We start from the raw sequence: 20404 nt of genomic DNA, 5'->3' as shown, positions 1-20404 counted from the left end.
GTAAGAGGACAGCAAATAGCTAGCATAGAATATATCTCTATGGTATAGAAATACAGCATAGAAACAACAAACACTTCAACTAAGTGCAGATACAACATATATGCGAGTATACAGCATGAAGAGTACTATGACCAAATATTTGAATTTTTGGTCATATTCCACATGCAAAAGGATTCCTAATTTGTTACTGTCAGTAAACAAAGCACTATATCATTTGTTTGGACAATAAAGACTCAAAATCTGAAAGAATTTTACCTTTTAGTACTGATTCCCATCTCTTTGACAATAGCTTTAATCTTCTCTGCTGAGGTACTGTACGTTATTTTTTCCAGCAAATTAAAGTCTTCTGCATAGAATTCATCTTTATCTAAAGGACCCAGTATCTTGGAGAAAAAAATGATATTAATAAGCATAGAATGTCCTAATTATGTTTATTTTGTAAGAAAAAATATATTAACGTTTTAAATGAATGCAAAACATTCACTATGCAACCTCCCAGCCCTATATACATAATTATTCTTAACTATACAGTACTAGACTGCATAGTAACTATACAGAATTAGGTTTTTACTATTATGTAATTACAGCTAATTGTTACAAAGAACAGCTGCAGTGGAAATATCCATTCTATTTTTCATTATACATACCTATATCAAGGAGTACACTGTTCAGAAACAATAGATCTAAGTTTAAGAAAAAGCTCTGTTCAGTACATTATTTTAGACTGAAATTCAAACTACTGTCTTCCTACCACACTCTTTAGCTGTTTAATTTTGTGAACACAACCTTAACTTCTCAAGGCTTCTCAGATAAGGAAGAATGGATAAAAAGTTATACAAGAGCAAAGGACAAGGAATGCAGGATACCAGAGACTAGAAACAAATTTGGTGCTGAAAGCCTCTCTCTCAGAATTCAGCTGTTTCCTACAAATGAGAGGTCATCTAACCCAATTCCACTTTTGAATCTTTTATTAGTATTAATGATGCACAAAATAGAGAAAACCACAGTGTGATTATGAAACACCATGCTACATTTGAAGAAGTCCTAATTAGAAAAAAAATTCTTTGCTCATAAACAAAAAACTCCAATGATGAAATAGCAAGGATACAAATGAAGGATATCCCATGCCTTTTTAAAAAGTAATCTTTTAAAGTGAAAACACACTTTCGGGTAGATGAATACACATTATCAAATTCATCCAAGTATTTATAAGCAAAGTATTTCCTCAACACTAAATACAGAAAATTAGTTGAGCTTTTTTAGGCAAGGAAATCAGTAATAACCTTTCATTTATAAAATAACATTGCATAATTAGTTTTTTTATTAACGCAGAAAAATAACCAACACAATTCTTTTGTTCTTTACCAATAAAAAGAGTTTACGTGGTTTCATTAGTATTATTTCGTAAGTATCTCAGAAGACATTTAGGATACACAAGAGTAGCTAAGTACAAAATAAGAGTTTCCAGTAGTGAGATGTCAGCATATTATCCCTATTTCCTTCTAATGGTGGAACAATTAATAGAAGACTTAACTCAAAGAGTATAAATTGTATTTATAATGTAAGATATTAACTGTCATTAGCAAATACTAAATATTGAACCCAACATTTTATTTTCAATCACAGTTTATCTATAGCCAAACTGTAGTAAGGCTTATTTGTTTCAGAATATGCTTACTAGAAATTTAAAGAACAAAACTATTACGCTTTTATTTGAATAGTAAGACTATAGAACAATGTAATGTTTATAAAAAATTTTTCTTTCCTAAAAGAGAAGAGCTTGAAAATACCACTTTAGTCAATGTAACTTAATTTAGTTTATCCTACACCAACTATGTGAAATATAGGTAATTTCAGGATCAAAATTTAGTCTTAAACATCATTAATAATACATCAAACACTAGACTAGAGATTTTTGTGTAGCATTTCATCAGATTTTCTCTAAAATAGCTGTGGAAATGACATGAGTACACATGGAATTGAGCTAATAAACAAATTAGGAGGAAAATAAAATAGAAAATAAACAAGGCAAACATTCATACCATTCTTTGCCAACAAGCTGAAAAACTGAGAAATTATTATCGTGCATTTTCTTTAGCCTGAAACTTAAGTTCCAAGAAATAAAAAGTACCTACGAAAAGACGGAGAGATGACAATTTCTTACCTTGCCGTTGCTCATAACAGCCATTTGCCCAGGAAGCAGCTTAAGAACCTCCTGGCAGAACATCTGGTGGGTTTTAATTATATCCACTCCTAAAGTGTTGTACTTCTTCTCAAAAGTATCATCATCCATGCCCTAAAGCAAAGACGAAGTATGAGATGGTGAAATGATTCAGCAAAAATAAATACTGTAACAGCTGAAGTAAGCAAAGATTTTCTGCAAGTTATGCAGTAACCAAAAATCAAAATAAAACAACCTCAGATTCAGTTTAAGTATATGCTATTGGTATGGAGCCACAGTCTCCCAACTAGATAGGTAGAGTGCCGTTTTTACCCTTGAACAGCTGTTAACAACCATGAGAGGAAAGCTATGCCTGAAGGTAAATACTTTTTCTAAGATCCAGAACACAGCTGAATGAAAAATAGCATTTTCTATTCTTGCATTCTCAAGAATGCAGTTCCTTTTTTCCTTTAGGAAAAAAAAAAAAAGTATAAAAATTCATATTACTCTAAAAACTAACTATCACTTAAATATGTTCATTCAATACAGCTTAAACATGTTTTAGGGAAGTCAACAACATCGAGCAAGACACATGACAAATCAATGATCAAAGTGGAAAAAAATGCTGGAACTTTGCCATGCTTACAATGATGCAGCACATTTCGATGCTGTCAAAATTATCCTGCTATACTAAACTGTACTGATATATATTTCCCAGTTATAAATATGCACACTAAGTAAACGGATTAATTCGGAAACAATTTACATAAAAAATAAAAACCAAAACAAAAATAATAACACATACACTGCTTAATCAGCTACTTCTATGTCCTTCAAAATTTACTAAATGATAAGAGTATGATCGAAAACAATTAACTAATTAATTTTGCAAAATGCTGCTAGAGTTCTCCTAGTCTTCCAAATCTTATTTAAAAATACTAAATTTTACAGCTTCTTCTGAAACAAAAAATGAAGTTTGCAGCAGATATTTAGTAATTCAGATTTACCCTATGTGTAAACTTTGAAGTCAACAACATCTGTATTTTAAACCAATGTTATTTTCACAGAAACACACCAAAAAGTGTTGGCCAGAAGTATACAATACTCAATAATCTCAATTGCTTCAGTCTGCACCTTTCACTACTCACAACCACAACAGGTAAAAACAGTTATTTCTGAAGTCTTAAATCTTGACAAACATTAAATAGTAATTTTAATGAAGAGCTAGCTTTAAAATAATAATGAAAAATAAACTATTTTGGTCTCAATAATTTGGTATCCATACTCTGTATTTTTCAGTACTGTTACATTTCCTTTCTTTACTTTACAGAAATTGTCTATTTTTCATCACATAAAGATTGTCAAAAAAACCAAATCTGCTGGCCCAGAAACTGTGTAAGGGTTAAAAACTTCATAGCATTTGGCCAAACACTGTTACTCTCAACTGCATCTCCTTAGGATAAAAAAAATATGTACAATAAAAAACAAAGTAGCCCAATTTAGTTTGCACTCACTGCGACAAGGAATTTAACAATTTTTGTTCCAGCAGCAAGGGATTTTGCTGTCTCTTCCTTAGTGAGTTTATTTAGGAAACTTTTTAAGCTGCTGTTGTTTTGTGTTAGAAAAGCTGCCAAAATTCCTCTTGCAATGACTGTGTTATCTTCCTTTATTTTTGATGAAGGATTGTTCAAAATTCCAACTCGTGTATGACTGCTTGTTTTCTGCAAAGAAAAATACAGAATAATACACAATTTTACATTTACATCTGCTGATACCTAATGTATGCATACTTATTGTAACTGTGAAATATCTTTGTATTTATTTTTTTGAAGCTCTTTGTCTTCAGAAAATACACATGAATGCCTAATTCACAACTTCAACTAGCAGTAAAAATGCTATTAGTAAGGATTTATAACACATTTTAAATAGAAGATTTTTTTTGACAGAATAATTACTTTGAGCATTCTGCAGAGGTGCATTTTTAACAAAGTACATATACAAGTATTCATTTACAGATTTCAGGATTGTTTTTGTAGATGTGCTTTTCCATTTTTTTCAAAAAATATCAAACTGAGCATATAATAGATACAAGAAAATTTATCCACTTACCACTTTAATCTTAATCAGCAGGAAACTCTTTCACTTGCTAAAATCAGTGATGACACTTAAATCTTAGTATGAGAGATTGATGATTCTCGGATAGGACCAAGTAGTGTCACTAACTGAAGAAAAGGTAAATGGACTCTCTTGCAATAAAGAATACAATACTAAAGGATGAAATCAGTGGTATTCAACATACTTAAACTGCAGAATTTAAACCGCAGCTCTTAATAAAAGTGGGTTGTTTTTTTTAAACACTTGAAAAGCCTGAAAAAGTGTTCTTTAAACTGAGAAGGGTGTTCTCACTGGAAAGAGGACAAGCTGCATAGTATGCTACATTAGGAGATGGGCAACAAGCCAATCAAGGCAAGTTATTCTTCCCCTCTCCTTGGTGCTTGTGGGGCTGCACTTGGACTGCTGTTCCTGGCTTTGCCCCCCCAGAGCAGTAAGGATGCTGAGATACTGGAGAGGTCTCTGCCAGCCGAGACATTTCTAGTTTTTTCAAAGTTAAAATATACCAGTAGTTTTCAAAATAATACTATTATATATTAGCTGGAATAGTTAAATTAGCTGGAATAGTTAAATTGTGTTTCCTTTGACCACTTCCCCTAACAGATCCTTGCACACTTCATGCACAAGTGTCTATGCCACTTCTGCACCTAATGGAAATTCTACTTTGCTAGACCCAGACCCAAGAGATGAAAGGGAGTGGAAATGGGTAGAAAATCTCTACGCAAATTAATGGACTTTGAAAAAACAGTGTGTTTGTGTCTATTTGTCACGAAATTTTGAAAAATTACTAGACCAAGCCGTAGAGAGGGTAATGAGGTTTATCCAAATCAAATCTATGAATAAGAATGAAGATAATCAACTAAACTGCTATTTCGTTGAAGATGCAACAAACCTTGTTCAGAACAGCTTTTTCTAATGATTTTCCTAGATTGCCACTGTCATATGGGGACTTGCCCAGACAGTTCTCACCTCCTAGAGTTAGGAACTATCCTTTATTTTCCTCACTGAAGAGGGAAGGACGTGAAACTACAGAGGGAATACATCTGTCAACGCAGAGCTGCATATCTAGCAGTCAGATAAATGAAAGGTTTTTCTTTAACAGAGACTTGCAATGAATATTCATCTCTGCAGTTTAAGTGTCTTTTTAGGACATACTTGGTATCATGCACTCCCTGCAATATATCAACTTTATAATTTCCGTAAGGTGTTTCCGATTTCACTCCTGATAAGTAAATCTAGGTATTTTCCCAGTGTCAGTCTGTAATTAGTCTTCTAAACTCCCCGAAATTGAGTTTTTTGTAATTTATACTCATGCGGCATTTGCTTGTATACTTTAAATCCTACTATTAATATCAAAGAACTTAAAAATGAGTAAACTCGTAAATGATTCTCCTACAAAAGTAATTATCGGTATATTAAATAAAATAAACTTTTAATCTGACTCAGAAGTATACAAATAGCATAGGAAAAACCAGTCACTTCATGGCCACAACTGTGTCATATGATACAGGAGAGCACTGCATAATGGTTCACATGACCAGGCATTATCCCAACTTCCTAACTATCCTAACTTCCCTGTAACTGGGATGAAATTCACCCTTATGTACAACTGCATAGTTGTCTCCTGCTTCAGTCCATGAACCAAATGACTGTTTACAGGCCTGTAAGATGCCAGAACCAAAGGAGAGTAGAGCAAAAGAAATCCACAGTCTCCTAAGTCTGAAACTGACCTGAGACCATTTAAGAATATAATTTTTGAATGTGCACAATGTTGGTAAGAACTTATTCATAATAATAAAAAAATACATTTTTTTGAATAAAATCTGCTCGAAGCTTACCAGGTGTTTCAAGGCATTAGAAAGCAGTCGTCTCCCAGCTGGCTTATCAAAATCAGCAATAACCCAGACAGTAACAGCATATAATGCATCTTCATCTGAAAATTAAAGATAATCCTGCTTTACACTCTGGAGAATCTTCTCATGAATAATAAATAATGAATTAATCTGCTCAAGACTTTGAAGTTTGTGTATATTTGACTGCTGACTTCAACTGTAGGACTAATTTTTGCCACATCAGTATCTTTTGCCCTCTGATTTGAAATAAAATTCTTAGGAGGCACTTTATCATGTTATGAGAGAGCTGCTAAAATAGGTGATCTGTTCTTGTACATGGAAACACAATGTCTCTAAATAATAAACTAGCTCCGTTTAACAAAAACTGCTTTGTCAGAAGTTTCTCATGGTTACCTACATTCCCCAAGAGCAAAGGCAGAGTCCTTCAAGCAGGGTAAAACTTATCATTTCTGGACACAAATGTGAATATATCCTATACAGCTCAAAGAAAATAAACTATCATATAGCTTTATATTCAGAAAATTTTTCTTTTTCCTGGTCTATAGTCTCCTGCTCTTTGATCTTCATAGAAGGGCAATGGTTCATGAAAAAGATCTGCAAAATTGTCTCCAGGAGAGTATCAGTCTCAGGTCTATCATATGTTCCCTAAAAGGTAATATGCATAGACTGGAATTTTACAAGGTTCTAGTGAGATTCGAGGAAGAAGTTGTGGTTCAGCTTTGTTAAAGTCTGGAAAAACACACTGGTGACAGAGATTTGAAATGTAGATTCCAGCTTACAGTTTATGGGTTGTACACAAGAGATCTGAATCTTTGCACTGAGCCAACAGATCGAAAACCAGTCATAATTTGACAGCTAGCTTGTATGTATCTCTGGTTGTAGATGGAGAATCAAAGAGAGTTAAGAGTTGAATTTTATTCTTAAGAAATGTTAAATATACTTTTTCTGATAATGGAATAAATGAAAACTATGTTAATACCACATAATAACTACTGGAAGAACAGAACTTTGCTAACTGAATCATCTGTTCCTTGATGGGATGATGTAAATCAGCAGTGGTTAACTGTCTACTCCAAGATGTGAACATGATACAGACTAATGCAGTTTTATGCCTCCAGAATTTCTTCTAACTCAGAGGGAAAGTACTTGCATATGCAATTCAAATGCATTACACCAAAAATATTTTAAATGTACAAAAAAGCATGAGTTTTATCATGATAACATGTATAAATGAGTGATAATCCATCAGTATGTATTTTTTTTCCTTTTCTATAGGAAGACAAAGCTTCAAAGATCAAATTTAAACAATGTAACTAGAGGAAAAACAAACTTTATGTTAGCAAATAGAAATTAAAATCAATTATCCCTTCAAGTGTAGAAGTGCCTAATTTTGATACAGATATTATAAAGAATTCATAGTCTTCACTTTATAATACTGCAACTAAGAATAATTTGAAAACTTAATATACTCTCTATATCATCTTCAAGTAAAACCATACCAGTATGAAAACTGAGTCTGCTTTAGAAACTGCAAAAGTCTTTCAAAAACCTTTTAGCTTCATGTCTGTGAAACAAAAACCACCAGTCACTTCACTAACAAGTGGGTAAATTTCTTCTGATAAGAAGATAGGGAGATTTCCCAGAAACTGGTAAGTGGGTATATGTCTATGCATATGTGTGTGGTGTGTGCACACGTGCACAGGTATTCAGATGTCTGGAACTTTTCCAGTTCCTTTTAAAATGACTTAATGACAATCATCTGATTTCAAAACTACCAAATCTGAAATAATTACCATATTGTTATCATTTATGTTTATAATATTATGGTATGATTTGGCCCCTGAAAGGAGTATATACATAACATATACATACAACATATACATATATATAACATACAACCCATATGCAAAATAAATATACCCTTTCTTGTTAAATACTTCATGTTGTCTGAAATCACAGCACTTTTATCTTGTGAGTCCAAAAATGAGAAAGTAGAGAAGTCCTGCACATCAAACGGAACTGCAAAATGTAAAACAGAATATGTTAGACTTAAAAAAGAAAAATAATAATAACAGTCTCAATCTGTGAAAAATAGTTACCAGATGTGGATCTGAAATGTATGTATCTTCTTTCTGCTCCAAGAATAGCGGGGTTTATACGGGGAACTACATTTTTCTGATCCATAAGAAAATCTATTGCATTTATATGATCATTTAACAAACCCTGTAGGAAGATAATACATAAATAAATCAGTACTCCTATAGTTCCAAGACAAACAAGGACCAAGTATTTATACCACCTTTCAACTAAGCTTAAAGCTTATATAAAAGTTATGGACAACTTCTGGTCAAAAATGTATAAATATCACACAGTATTTCAAAATACCATATGCACATTTTTCAATTAACAGCTACAACACACTCTCAGTTTCTGGTTGAGAAATTCCATATGATTTGTATATGCTTAGTTGTTCCTCAAATCTGTATGATCTAAATAAACTGTTTCAAAATCATGACTGCAAATTAATGTAACAATGTAATTTCAATTGTCATACTATTAATTTCAAACCATCTTGTTATAAAAAAATACAATTTATAAACATGACTCAAACAATCCACTCCCAAATATTTCATCTGCTGTTCATTCAGAAATCTTTAACATACCATGAACAGTGCCCTCTGGAAGAACCCGGTGGCATCAATAATCCTCTGAAGAATAACTGTCTCTAACTCTGCAGCATCCATCTCTTCTCTGTTAAAGGGCACACCATTAAACAGAGCTTGAGGCAATGGACCCAGGCCAGTCTTTTTATAAAAGGTTGCTCCTGCCTGATCATATCAGAAATATCACAGAATTAAATGGACTGTGGCTGACTGTACCAAAAAATGAAACTAATATCAAGAGACAATGAACTCTAATCTCCAAGTACTATTCACTGTCACGCATTCTCGCAAATAGCAGGGACAAACCAGGAAATATTCGGAAAACAAACAGGACGCATTGGAGTCAGTTCTCAAACAGAAGGACAAAACAGTTTATTGATCTCTATATGGGTTTTTAAACTTTTGCTTTATCATCTCGCTGAAAAATACTATTTTATTTTGCTTAATATTCTTAGTTAAAAAAAAAAAAAAGCAAATAACTTTGGAGAAGGACTTAGACACAGCTGTAGTTTGAGGTGGATCAACATAGACCTTTCCTTCAAAGGCAGCACTCCAAAAACCCTCAAAAGGTTTTTTCATTTAAAGGCCAAGCTTTACTTGAAAAGAAAGCAGACCAGGTTATTCCCAAACAGAGAAAGTGAGACAAATACCAAAGAAGGTACAAAAGTAATTTCCCCTTCCTATTATGTATTCTTCCATGTTCTTCCAACGTAACTTTGTGGAAGGCTACAAACTCTGTGTGTCCATCTTCCTCTCATCCCACTGTCCCCTGCCAGCTACTCACTGCCGTCTCATAGTCCCTGCTTGTAGAGGGGGCTCCGCCTTGATGGGTCTCAGTCTATTTTTCTTCCTCTAATATTCTCCATGAGAAGCTTTCATTCACTAAGCATAGCCAGCTCTTTCTAAAGGAGATTCAAACTGCCTTTCAAGGCCAGGCTGGATGGGGCCTTGGCCAACCTGATCTGGTGGGAGGTGTCCCTACCCACGACACGGGGTTGGAGCTGGATCTTTGAGGTCCCTTCCAAACCAAGATGTTCTATGGTCCTATATGGAAGGCTCTATGCATCTCCGTGTCGTGAGGAACAACCAGTACAAGGCAAACAGCACCTTTCTTTTGCTACCCAGATGTACCTTTTTGAAGGGATATAATACACGTTATATAAAGAAATGTAAAAGGAAATAAAGTGGATGAGAAACACACATTTTTATAGATGGCAGGGCTGAAGATACATGAAGAAAAACAGTACTTTTATCATTCTTCAGCAGAAAATCATCAATATAATCAACTATTGATAAAACGTCTTCTCTACAGCCTTTAAATCAAAATACACAGTTGTCTTTCCCAAAGGAAACCGTAACCAGAAAGCACACTTAAAGGAAACAATGATTTGCATAGAGGACAGGCATCTGCTCCTCACCCAGAACGTACAGGTAAACAATTGCTTAACTGTGACAGAGCCCCTTTGACATGCTTGTTAGAAAAAAACTTGGCAGCAGTAAATTTTAATAGTTAGAGCTGTAAAACAGAAACCCTTTCAGCATTTCCACTAGTAATTGAATAGATGCTGAAGAAAAATTTAACTTACAGATCCTGTTTTTACTTGCTTTAATATTTAGTAACCTTTCAGCTTAAGAAATGCAGTAACTTAACTGTACTGCAATATCTCTTACCACTTTGCTTTCAACATACCTTCCTCCCTTCATCATATTCAGAATCAACACCTAGGATGCTCTGAACATCAGCATAGGGGTATTCGTTTCTAAGAACTTTTTTCACATGATTAACTGTTAGAACATTTCCATCTTTCACTTCATGATACACCTGTAAAAATTAGAAAAAAACACTACTAATAAAATTTAGAAAAGTAAATAAAAATTTTAAAAATTCACATTTTTGTAGTGTGCTAGTAATTTTCATATTGGTATAATATTACATTGCTTTTATTACTACACTGCAATCTTTATATTCCTTTAGTAATTACCACCATCACACATATGCACAACTTTTCATCGGAGCACTGTTCTGATTAAGCTACTATTATACCTTTAGTCTAAATCTGAAGTGGCAAAGGAAATACACTTATGTGAGCTGAATGTGAAATGTTATGTCTCTCCACTGATTAGACAAGGAATCGGAATTCTTAATATAGACTACCTAACCATGGTTAGTTCCCTGAATCTATATGGGGTGAATCCAAGCCTAAGTCAGTGATATTTCTTCCTGCAATGATAATCTCAATCTATATGGGATGAATCCAAGCCTGAATAAGTAACTGGTAACTTTTCCTAGAATGACACTTTTTCCTTACCAATGCTATTTGATTTCATAGCATGAGATTTTATTACTTTCATCAAACATACAAAATAAATCTGAATGAAATTATTCTAATTTCTTTTCAAATGAGATCAGTACAGTACATTTATCTCTATAGCTCTGAATATCTCAAAACCGTATCTTATTGATATACTGTACCTTGTTTTTGTCATCTTTTAATTGTATTTATCACCCCCTCCTTTTTATATTATGAAATAAAGTAAATAGAAAAACATCAAAATGTTAAAGTTACTGTAAAGTGATATCTTGTAATCTGGTTGTAGATAATTACTTCAGTTCTTTTTATTTTAAACTTTTTGAGTTTGTCTATGACATTAGTTTCTAGGCACCGAATAAAAGAAAACAAAATGTATAACAAATGTTATGTATTAATATCATATTCTCTGATATTATTTTGCTTGCAGTTTTCACATAGATTGTTCACTTTACTTCCCTCCATTCATCTCTTATCTCTGAAATTCTGTTCTTTACATAAACCTACATTCTCTCACACAGAAAACCAGAATCGTTTGTTAAGCTGCAAGTCTGGAATACTTTTGACACCCATGAACAGCCCAAACATGAGCAAAAGAAAGAACTCAGTCTGTTTCACATTCTACACCATTCTAAACCTTGAATAACCAAGGTTTTCCAAACCTTATAAAACTGCCAGTGTAAGTTTAAAATGCTTGTACTCCAAGAGACACAGAACACAAAGGCAGATACATGACTTTAACAAAAATAATAGAGAAACATTTTTCCACATTTCCACAATGATTTTCCAAATAATTTTTCTATTTCTCCGCATATATGAGATACACGTCTACCTTTTTATGTTCTCGAAGAAAGCCTGTTGATAGTTAAAATGACAAGAATAAGTTGGTTTCCAGACAAGGAAAATATTTCTGCTAATCATTCTACAATAAATTAATGCTATATACTTCTAATACGTCGTTTCCATGTAAAGCAAATGCAAATGTATCATGTTGACACAAGGCAGCAAAATCTAACTATGTAGACAAGTAACAAATTTAAAAAATGATTTCTTGTGAAAGACACTAACATTAATTATGGATGTAAAGGCTTGAGAGGTGTCAGATTCCTCTGCAATGTAATTGAACATTCTCCAAAGAGCTATTCCAGCATCTTCATTTCCATCAATTTCTTCTTTTGTATTTAAAACAAAAACAAATCCAATTCTATAAAGAAACAGAAAAAGATCATACATTTTAAAACAATATCAATTTCATACACATTCGAGAACTGACCTAAAAGAACAAGATGTTTTCACTCAAGTAATCTGTCCAGCATGTAGCCATAAACAATTTCTGTGTCTAGGTGGTGTTGTCATGACTCTGTGTGGTGATGCTCAGGACACCTGCTATGCAGTCTTCATCAGATCTCCCAGACTATGCTTAGGCTACTGAAAACGTACCGGGTTTCGATATGCCTTTTGTTCCATTTAAATCTGACAGTAATTAGGATTTCTGTGAGTCATTAAGATTTACTCATGACCTTTTTTCTCCTTGTTTGTCTGCAAGTTATGACATTCTTTATGTTCCTGCCATCACCATCTCAGTGGCTTGACTCTTTGGCGTAGGAAAAGGACAAGAGAGATCCTTCTGTTGAGGATCTCTGGGACTGTCAAATTGACCTGGACCGGAAAACACTAAGCCGTTTTCTGACAGGGAAAGAAAGAGAGTAGACAAGCTCCATCTTGCAAGCCACTTCACAAAAAAATAGGTAAGGAGGAGAAAGAGTAGAGAAATTTCAAGGGCAAATTTTCCGGTCTCAAGTGATGTAGCATGTGTACAGCCATAGTTAGATCATTTAGATTCCCAAAAAGGAGAAATATATGAACACAGTGGCCTGCATTAAAAGGTGAATAGGAAGGTGGATTCTGTCAGTCACCTGGGAGTTTGTGAGTGCAAAGCCATCAGACTCCTCCTAAGTATTTGCAAACCTTTCACTGTCTGGTATCAATACTTTTTATTAGAAGAACAGACACCCCCAACCCACCCCCTGCACTCCAACATTAAGCCTGCATGTGTAATGGGAGTGAAGAATGGGAAGAAGAAACTGTCCTGGTTTTGGCTGTGGTAGAGTTAATTTTCTTTGTATAGGTTCGCTCTTTTGGATTTTTGATGAAAATACCTGAGATAACACACCGATATTTTAGTTATTTTGCAGCAGTGCTTGCACAGAGCCAAGGACTTTTCAGCTTCTCGTGGTGCCCTGCCAGCGAGGAGGCTGGGGATGCACCGGGAGCTGGGAGGGGACACAGCCAGGACAGCTGGCCTGAACAGGCCAAAGGGATGTCCCATACTGTGCGGCGTCACTCTCAGCAATAGGAGCTGGGGTAAAGAAGGAGGCAGGTGAACATTTAGAGTGATGGTGTTTGTCTTCCAAGAAACTGTTACTTGTGATGAGCCCTGCTTTCCTGGAAGTGGCTGAGCATCTGCCTGCCAGTGGGAAGGACTGAATGAATTCCTGATTCTGCCTGGCTTGCACGTGCAGCTTTTGCTTTACCTAGTAAGCTGTCCTTATCTCAACCCATGAATACTTGCACTTTCACCTTTCTGATTCTCTCTTCTACCCCAGTGTGGGGAGAGTGGTGGCTGTGTGGTGCTGAGCTGTCTGCCAGGGTTAAACCAAAACAATGACCAAAATCATACATTTTTAAGAATCAGAAATTTAGATAGAGATTTTATGTACATATTCTGCTGCTTTTACAGCTCAGATCCACCTTGTGCAGTTTCCCAGAGCACAGCCTTCAATCATCCTGAATAGCTGCTAATGCTATTCACACTGGATCTGCAGAAAAATTCTCTACTAGTAGCTATCACTTCTCCTAAGACAAAACCAACAGTGCCCCAGAAAAACTGCTCCATGAAAAACCCCTCTGGAAGCGGCTGTTCAGCTTTGTTCTCTTCTGTATTTACTTTTTAGCAAATGTACAGGTATGCATGCCTCTGGCCGACAACTGCAACCAAGACTGCTCAATGTGCTGCCTGGCTTACGCAACTGCAGCCGTTTAGGAAACACAGCTGGATAAATTGCTGCCTATCCCTGACTACACAAATAGCAGCGCTGGATGATGTTCTAAACATGGAGATTGGTAAAGAGCTGGAAAATCATGCCAGCTATCAAAAAGAGGCGAATTGGAACAGAGGAATCACAAACGAGTTTCTAAAGGAGTAGCGCACAGACTCAAAGCTGGCTTCTGCTTATGCATTTTGGAATTTCATTCATCTCTGTACATTTTGGGATTATTTCCATATAGCATATAGCTTCATCATAGCTGCTACAAGCACATGAGAGATCTACTGATCTCATGGTACCTGAGAGCTGCTAGAAGAACATGAGAATCTGCAATACTGGGTCCAAATTTCAGAAGACCTCTATATTTATAAGCAATAATTCAACAACTTTCACGATTTAGGAAGCCAGGTTTTCATTCAAATAGCCACCGCACAGCGGGTATTTTGAAACTAACAATAATAAATGTGTTATGTCAGTGTAATACTGTTTAGGTGAAACTTCAGGTCATAATTAGGACTGCATCAGATCACAAGAACAAAGGGAAGTAAGAAATACAGCACATTTTCTAAAAAGATATAAATAATGATTAGTGCATAAAGATGCATCATGTTCTACAATAAACTGCTTCTTCCATTTTTTACATCCATCGTTACTATAAACAACTTTTCTGAAATCTTGTGTCATCTGGGAATAGGAGAAACAGTCAACAAAACAAAACGTTATAGAACTGTATAGACCCCATGGTTTGCCCACATCTTCAGTAGTGTGTACAGGGCTGTTGCTCTCATCTCAGAGAAGTTATGTCAAAACTAAGTTCAGGGAAAGACACCTAAGACAACAAAAGAACCTTTAGAACAACTTCCAAATAAGAAATAACTAGTAACCTAGGGAAAGAAACGACTGTCAGAGAATATCATAGACCTGTTTAAGATCATAAATGGCATCTAGAGAATGGGAGAAACTGTTGAGTCTTTCCCAGTTATAAAAACTATGGGAGCAGTAAATGAAGCTATTGGAAGTCTGGCTCAAAACAAACAAACAAAATAGTTCTTCATGCACCCATAGGTCAAATGTGAAAATGCTTGGCAAAGATACTGTGGGTTGTAAAATTTACACAAATTCAAGGAGAAAGCAGAAAAGTTTATGGAAGAGAAATAGATTATTGTTGCCAAATAGTTAGAAACCGAATCTGAGTCTGAAATCCTTTGATCTCCAAATGTCTGAAGGCTATGAAAATACTCAAGCAAAGTACCTAGTTTATATGTTCTTTTTATCCTACCTAGGTAGCTTCTTTAAGCCTGTTGCAGACATACTGACCTAAATGGACCTTTAGTCTGACTCTTTGGCTGCTCTTATACTGTTATTTATCAGAAAATGCACAGATAACTAATATCTATTCTCCTTTACTTTTTTTTGTCACTGAATAATAATAATAATAGCAAAAGAACAATAAGAAATGCAAAAAATTTTAAAGGAAACTCAAAATTAAAAATACTGCAATTTACTGGGGGAAACAGAAAGCCATTTCATGGGAAGATTTTAATTATTTAACATGGAGTTCATCTTGCTGAACGGTGGATCTAGTTCGGACGCTCTTCTCTTTTATAACCTGTAAGACACTGCAGAACAATTCATTTTCTCATAAAGTAGGTATCTCAGAACAACTGGATTCTTCTTCACAAGTGTCTCTTTCTCTCAAGTGACTGCTAGTTCAGACTCACATGACTAATTTCTAGAAATTCAAAACTTGGTGAGGTTAATCTCACTTTAATCTTTAAAGAGTTTTTTAACAACAACAACATTCAGTAAAGCAAAAAAAAAAAAAAACAAAACAAAAACCTCAAATCGTGTTTTACTATTTGTCTGCCTGCTTACAGAATATTTTGCTTATAACGCAACTTCACATAGGCATCCAGTGGGACTATTTGAGAAGGTAACTTTTTATCAGAATTTTACAGTTTATTTTCCACTCAATCAGGTATGCTATCCTTTACAGCCTACTTGCTTAAGAATACTTAATACTCTAGCAAGCTTAACACAAGTGGCTAAAAATATGGCTTATTAGAATGTTGTTGCATTGAACTTCCTCTGAACTCATTTCTTCGCTTAGCAGAATAAAAGATGACAAAGAAAAAAGGAAAGCAGCTTTCTTTTAAGACTTTCCTTCAATACTTTCAGGTTTTCCTTACCGAAGCGGTACATTATGATGATAGAATAATTCTGCCAATGTCATATAATCATCTGTATCTTCTTGGACTGGGTCAACAAAAAGAACCTAATAAGAGAAAATATATTATAGAGACAATATTTTGTCTTTATGCCTATTTCTGAGCTGTACACCCCAACTGTTTTCATTTTCCTAGAACATTCATTGTAAGAAAACATGAATAGTATGAATGAAAAAACCTTCAGAATTAATGGATTTGGACCAAATATCGAGCAACAGGATTTAACTGTTTATTAAACTTCAAACCAACAACAACCTCTCCTTTGAAAGACTGTGCCACTATTCTATTTATTTTAATTGAAGTTATCTAATTAAAAAAGATCTAGTGCTAATTTTTCTATTACTACTTGCAACTAAGTCCCTACTGTCAAGAAAACCAAACTAAAAGAAGTAAACAGAATATGTTGACATAAAACTGTATTTAAAAAATGGAGCACTGGGAAATAATTCTTTCCTGTCTCACATATCCTTGTATACACTGTCTCACTTGCTGTAGCTTGAAGTGCAAAATCAGATCTTTCAGGCATGCACAGAATCCAAAACTGTGATTTGTCTGCATGGGTAGATTATACTTAGGCAGATTTAATTATGACATTGGTACCTTATTTATTCAGCTTTGCATTCAAGTCCCTTTAGAACGGATCACAATTTTGTTAGAGTAGCTGAAATGCAGCAGAATAATTTTAAAATTTGGAACACTCCCTCCCCCTCAGATTATAGTTAAATGATATGTTGTCGATTTCTATAATAAAGCTGCTATATAAATCTATACCAATATTTAACTTTGAATACATATGCAATCTACTTCATATTACACACACCTTTTGCTTCATTGCAAGCATGCATATTTTAGTTATATATTGCTTGTATCTTGGTTGTCTTTTTATACATTGAACTTCATTCAACTGCTTTTTGTAATTATTTTAATTTAAAACAGTAATAGCTGCTTCCTTAACTTACTGAGTGATACGGAATACTACATATAGAAGAAAAATGAGACTACAAGACATTCATAATTAGTATGCTTTCTGTACCTCAGCTCACCACCTCTAAAACAAGAACAGTTACCATGACCTTCACTCAGTAGTTTTCTATGAAGAAAATTCACTAATAATTGTGAGTCATTGATATGCAGCAAGGAAGGGAACAGGAAAGCTCCTGGCAAAACAAGTCAGATATTGTATAGTATAAAAGAAGGAAAGCCATTAACAAAATGGGGAGTTAAAAAATGAAATACCGAGTATTTGTTCAATCAGTGAGCAGAAACTTTTCTTTGCGGTGCACACGGCAAACAACCTCTGGAAAACCAGTTTATGTTGTCATGCAAGTCAAAGTATTACAGTAATGCACAAGGAAGCTGACATAGCTGTACCATTAGAGCTTCCCGACATTCCCCAGAATAATATTCATTTTGAGCTATTTTAAAGGAAATTATATTTTATATTTTTCCTAGATAAGCACTCACTGGACACTAGCATTCATCAAAAAATATAAATTAACTCAGTGGTGCTTTATTCATCATGTAGAAGTAGCTCATGATTTCTTTTCCTCTTTACTCAGAAAGATAAAATGTTTGCATTCCTCTGTCAAACTGTAACAATACTGCCTTCTGAATGTCATTTACAACATTTTCTTGTCAGAGAGGTTAACGAGTGTTATCATGTTATCCACTGAATCAGAAGAATTTCAACATATTTTCCTTATAGGGCTGAAATAACTTTCTTCCTGTATTCTTCAGTGCTAATCCCATGCATTCTTTTCATCTCCTAAACTATATACCAAGGCAGTAGAAGCAGACCTTTCATTATTTTGCATCTCCAACTGTATTCTTCAGTGATATATAAAAGCATTCTAATTGCTTGAGAAGGAAACCTAAGCCAGTGGTGAATCTTCCATGAAAACGGCAACATTTTCTAAAATAGTCTTAAAGTGAAGCACACATTCCTCCTTTCCTCCAGAAGTTGGTAGCCTGTTGATGCACCATTTCAATCTTTGTCTTTTGTCTCTGAATCCTAATAGTGGTGTTACTTCACCAATCATAATTGTAACTCTATGAAGGATTTCAATAAACTAAGAGGCTAATTTATAATACAGTCAGTTGCCTGGCATAAACTCAAATTAACAGCTTGCTTGCAAAGCCTGAAAACCAAGAAATAAAGCTGGAATTAAAATACTGCTTTTTATGGAAGCATCTACAATAAAGAATTACTCAATTAACTGATCTCAGTTTGACATTCACAAGTTAACTGTCCTGAGATATCAATCAGCTGTAAAAATAGTTTCTTGTTGTTATAAGGAATATTCAGCTGTTACAGTCAACAGCTTTCTGAACTCTAGTTTCAGGGTCTTCCCTTATGCCCCTTCACTTACACATTTTGAAGAATTTAATTTGATAATGTAGTACTGGAAATTTCCATTGTCTTTGTCTACTATTATCTTTTCATTACATGGCCAAATACACAGAACAATGTACCGATGTATGTATATTTACATCATGACTAGAAAATAGTCCAGTTTACCAAGAAACTCTTTGTGTAGAATGTAAAATTTAACATTAATTATAATTCTGGGAACATTTTATAGAAATAAACCACTTCACCAAAAATCTGCTACACTCAAAAGACTGAAGCAACAGTTCTAGAAATGAGACTAATAATCACATGTGACTTACTAAACAAAACGATTCTCACTGCTGTTGGTAGACCCACAAAGAAAACATAAACCCATAACCAACAGTGAATACAGAATGTGTATTTTTCAATGGACTGTCTGTGCACATATTGATACATACATTATGCAAAAAAAAAAAGTTATATAAACTTACCAAATTATATAAATTGCGTCTGATCTGCTGTATAACTCCAGGAAATGTAGGTTTTAGCAGTTCTTGATAGCTTGCAGGCCATGTGCTATAGCTGTAGTCTTTTTCTATGTCATTAATCCACTACAATAAAAAAGCCAACCATTTAAAAAAACCACGTTAACTAGTGGATAAACTATGTATGTATAAATAAAGCTATTTTAAAACACAGAGAAAGCCTGGAAACAGGAAAAAAGTTTTATTTCTTTTTTAATTAGTAACAGAAAATAGCTTCTAAAATTAATATTTTTTTTCTTTTCAGTCACTATGTTCATTTTTTTTTCAGCACATAACAGAACTAATTATGAAAGGAAAAGGAAAAAGGCTTTTGTGTTCTGTATCAGAATGTGAATAAAAGCATTTTTTCAAGTGTGGAAAGTACTTTCACAATACAAAGATTAGAACAACTTACCACACAGATACGTGTGTAACATAGCATAACCATCTTGAAAGACATACAATATTTATCTATCAGCTGCAGCAGCACTTAAGATATATCAGAATAACTAAGTAATTAATACATGGTCAATTACAGTCATTTTTTATGTGTTTTTTAAAAATACAATTTTATAAGTTTTACTTTTTTCTTTTTCTTTCATATTAATATTTATCACTGTGTGCTATTCTTACACTGTTTTCTGTGCAAGCTATCTATAATTGGCAAACAGGAGAGAGATACATGCTTCTTGCTGGTGAAGAAAATCAGTCTCATAGTGCCTTTTCCATTTGCATATAACCTTTGTTTTGAAAACTAAGAACTTTGAAAAACAAGGAAAAAAAGCAGAGTCATTGGACAATGGAAAACAAGATGTGTAAGTTCTCCACAATTCACTTATCCTACTTTTAAAGTACATTCAGCAGTCTTGCATAATACAAGCTAGATCACTCTCTCTGTCCAGGCCATGGGAGACATGGAGCGAGTCCAGCGAAGAGCTATTAAAATGATCAAGGGACTGAAGCATCTCTCATATGAGGACAGGCTGAGGGAGCTGGGATTGTTCAGCGTGGAGAAGAGGAGGCTCAGGGGTTTCTGATCACCATCTGTAAGTTTCTGAAGGGAGGATGTCAGAAGATGGGGCCAGACTCTCCTCAGTGGTACCCAGCAATAGGACAAGAGGCAATGGGCACAAACTGAAACACAGGAGGTTCCATCCGAACATGAGGATAAACTT

The 20404-nt window shown here is 34.5% G+C and overlaps 1 protein-coding gene across 2 annotated transcripts in view; it reads right to left on the bottom strand.

Moving 5' to 3' along the window:
* The window catches only part of UGGT2 (UDP-glucose glycoprotein glucosyltransferase 2), an 88404-nt gene that overhangs the window by 31771 nt on the left and 36229 nt on the right, over nt 1–20404 (bottom strand). For both annotated transcript variants that reach the window (XM_013201620.3, XM_066986756.1), the window contains exons 13-23: nt 19197–19316; nt 16335–16420; nt 12167–12302; nt 10480–10611; nt 8790–8954; nt 8226–8349; nt 8047–8145; nt 6112–6206; nt 3676–3882; nt 2165–2296; nt 256–383 (exon numbers count right to left, since the gene is read on the bottom strand). In XM_013201620.3, coding sequence (XP_013057074.3) covers nt 256–383; nt 2165–2296; nt 3676–3882; nt 6112–6206; nt 8047–8145; nt 8226–8349; nt 8790–8954; nt 10480–10611; nt 12167–12302; nt 16335–16420; nt 19197–19316 — 1424 coding nt within the window. The remainder of the gene's footprint in view (nt 1–255; nt 384–2164; nt 2297–3675; nt 3883–6111; nt 6207–8046; nt 8146–8225; nt 8350–8789; nt 8955–10479; nt 10612–12166; nt 12303–16334; nt 16421–19196; nt 19317–20404) is intronic.

Source organism: Anser cygnoides, chromosome 1, assembly GCF_040182565.1.
Source record: "Anser cygnoides isolate HZ-2024a breed goose chromosome 1, Taihu_goose_T2T_genome, whole genome shotgun sequence".
NCBI lineage: Eukaryota > Metazoa > Chordata > Aves > Anseriformes > Anatidae > Anser > Anser cygnoides.
This window is presented reverse-complemented; position numbering and strand designations above follow the sequence as displayed.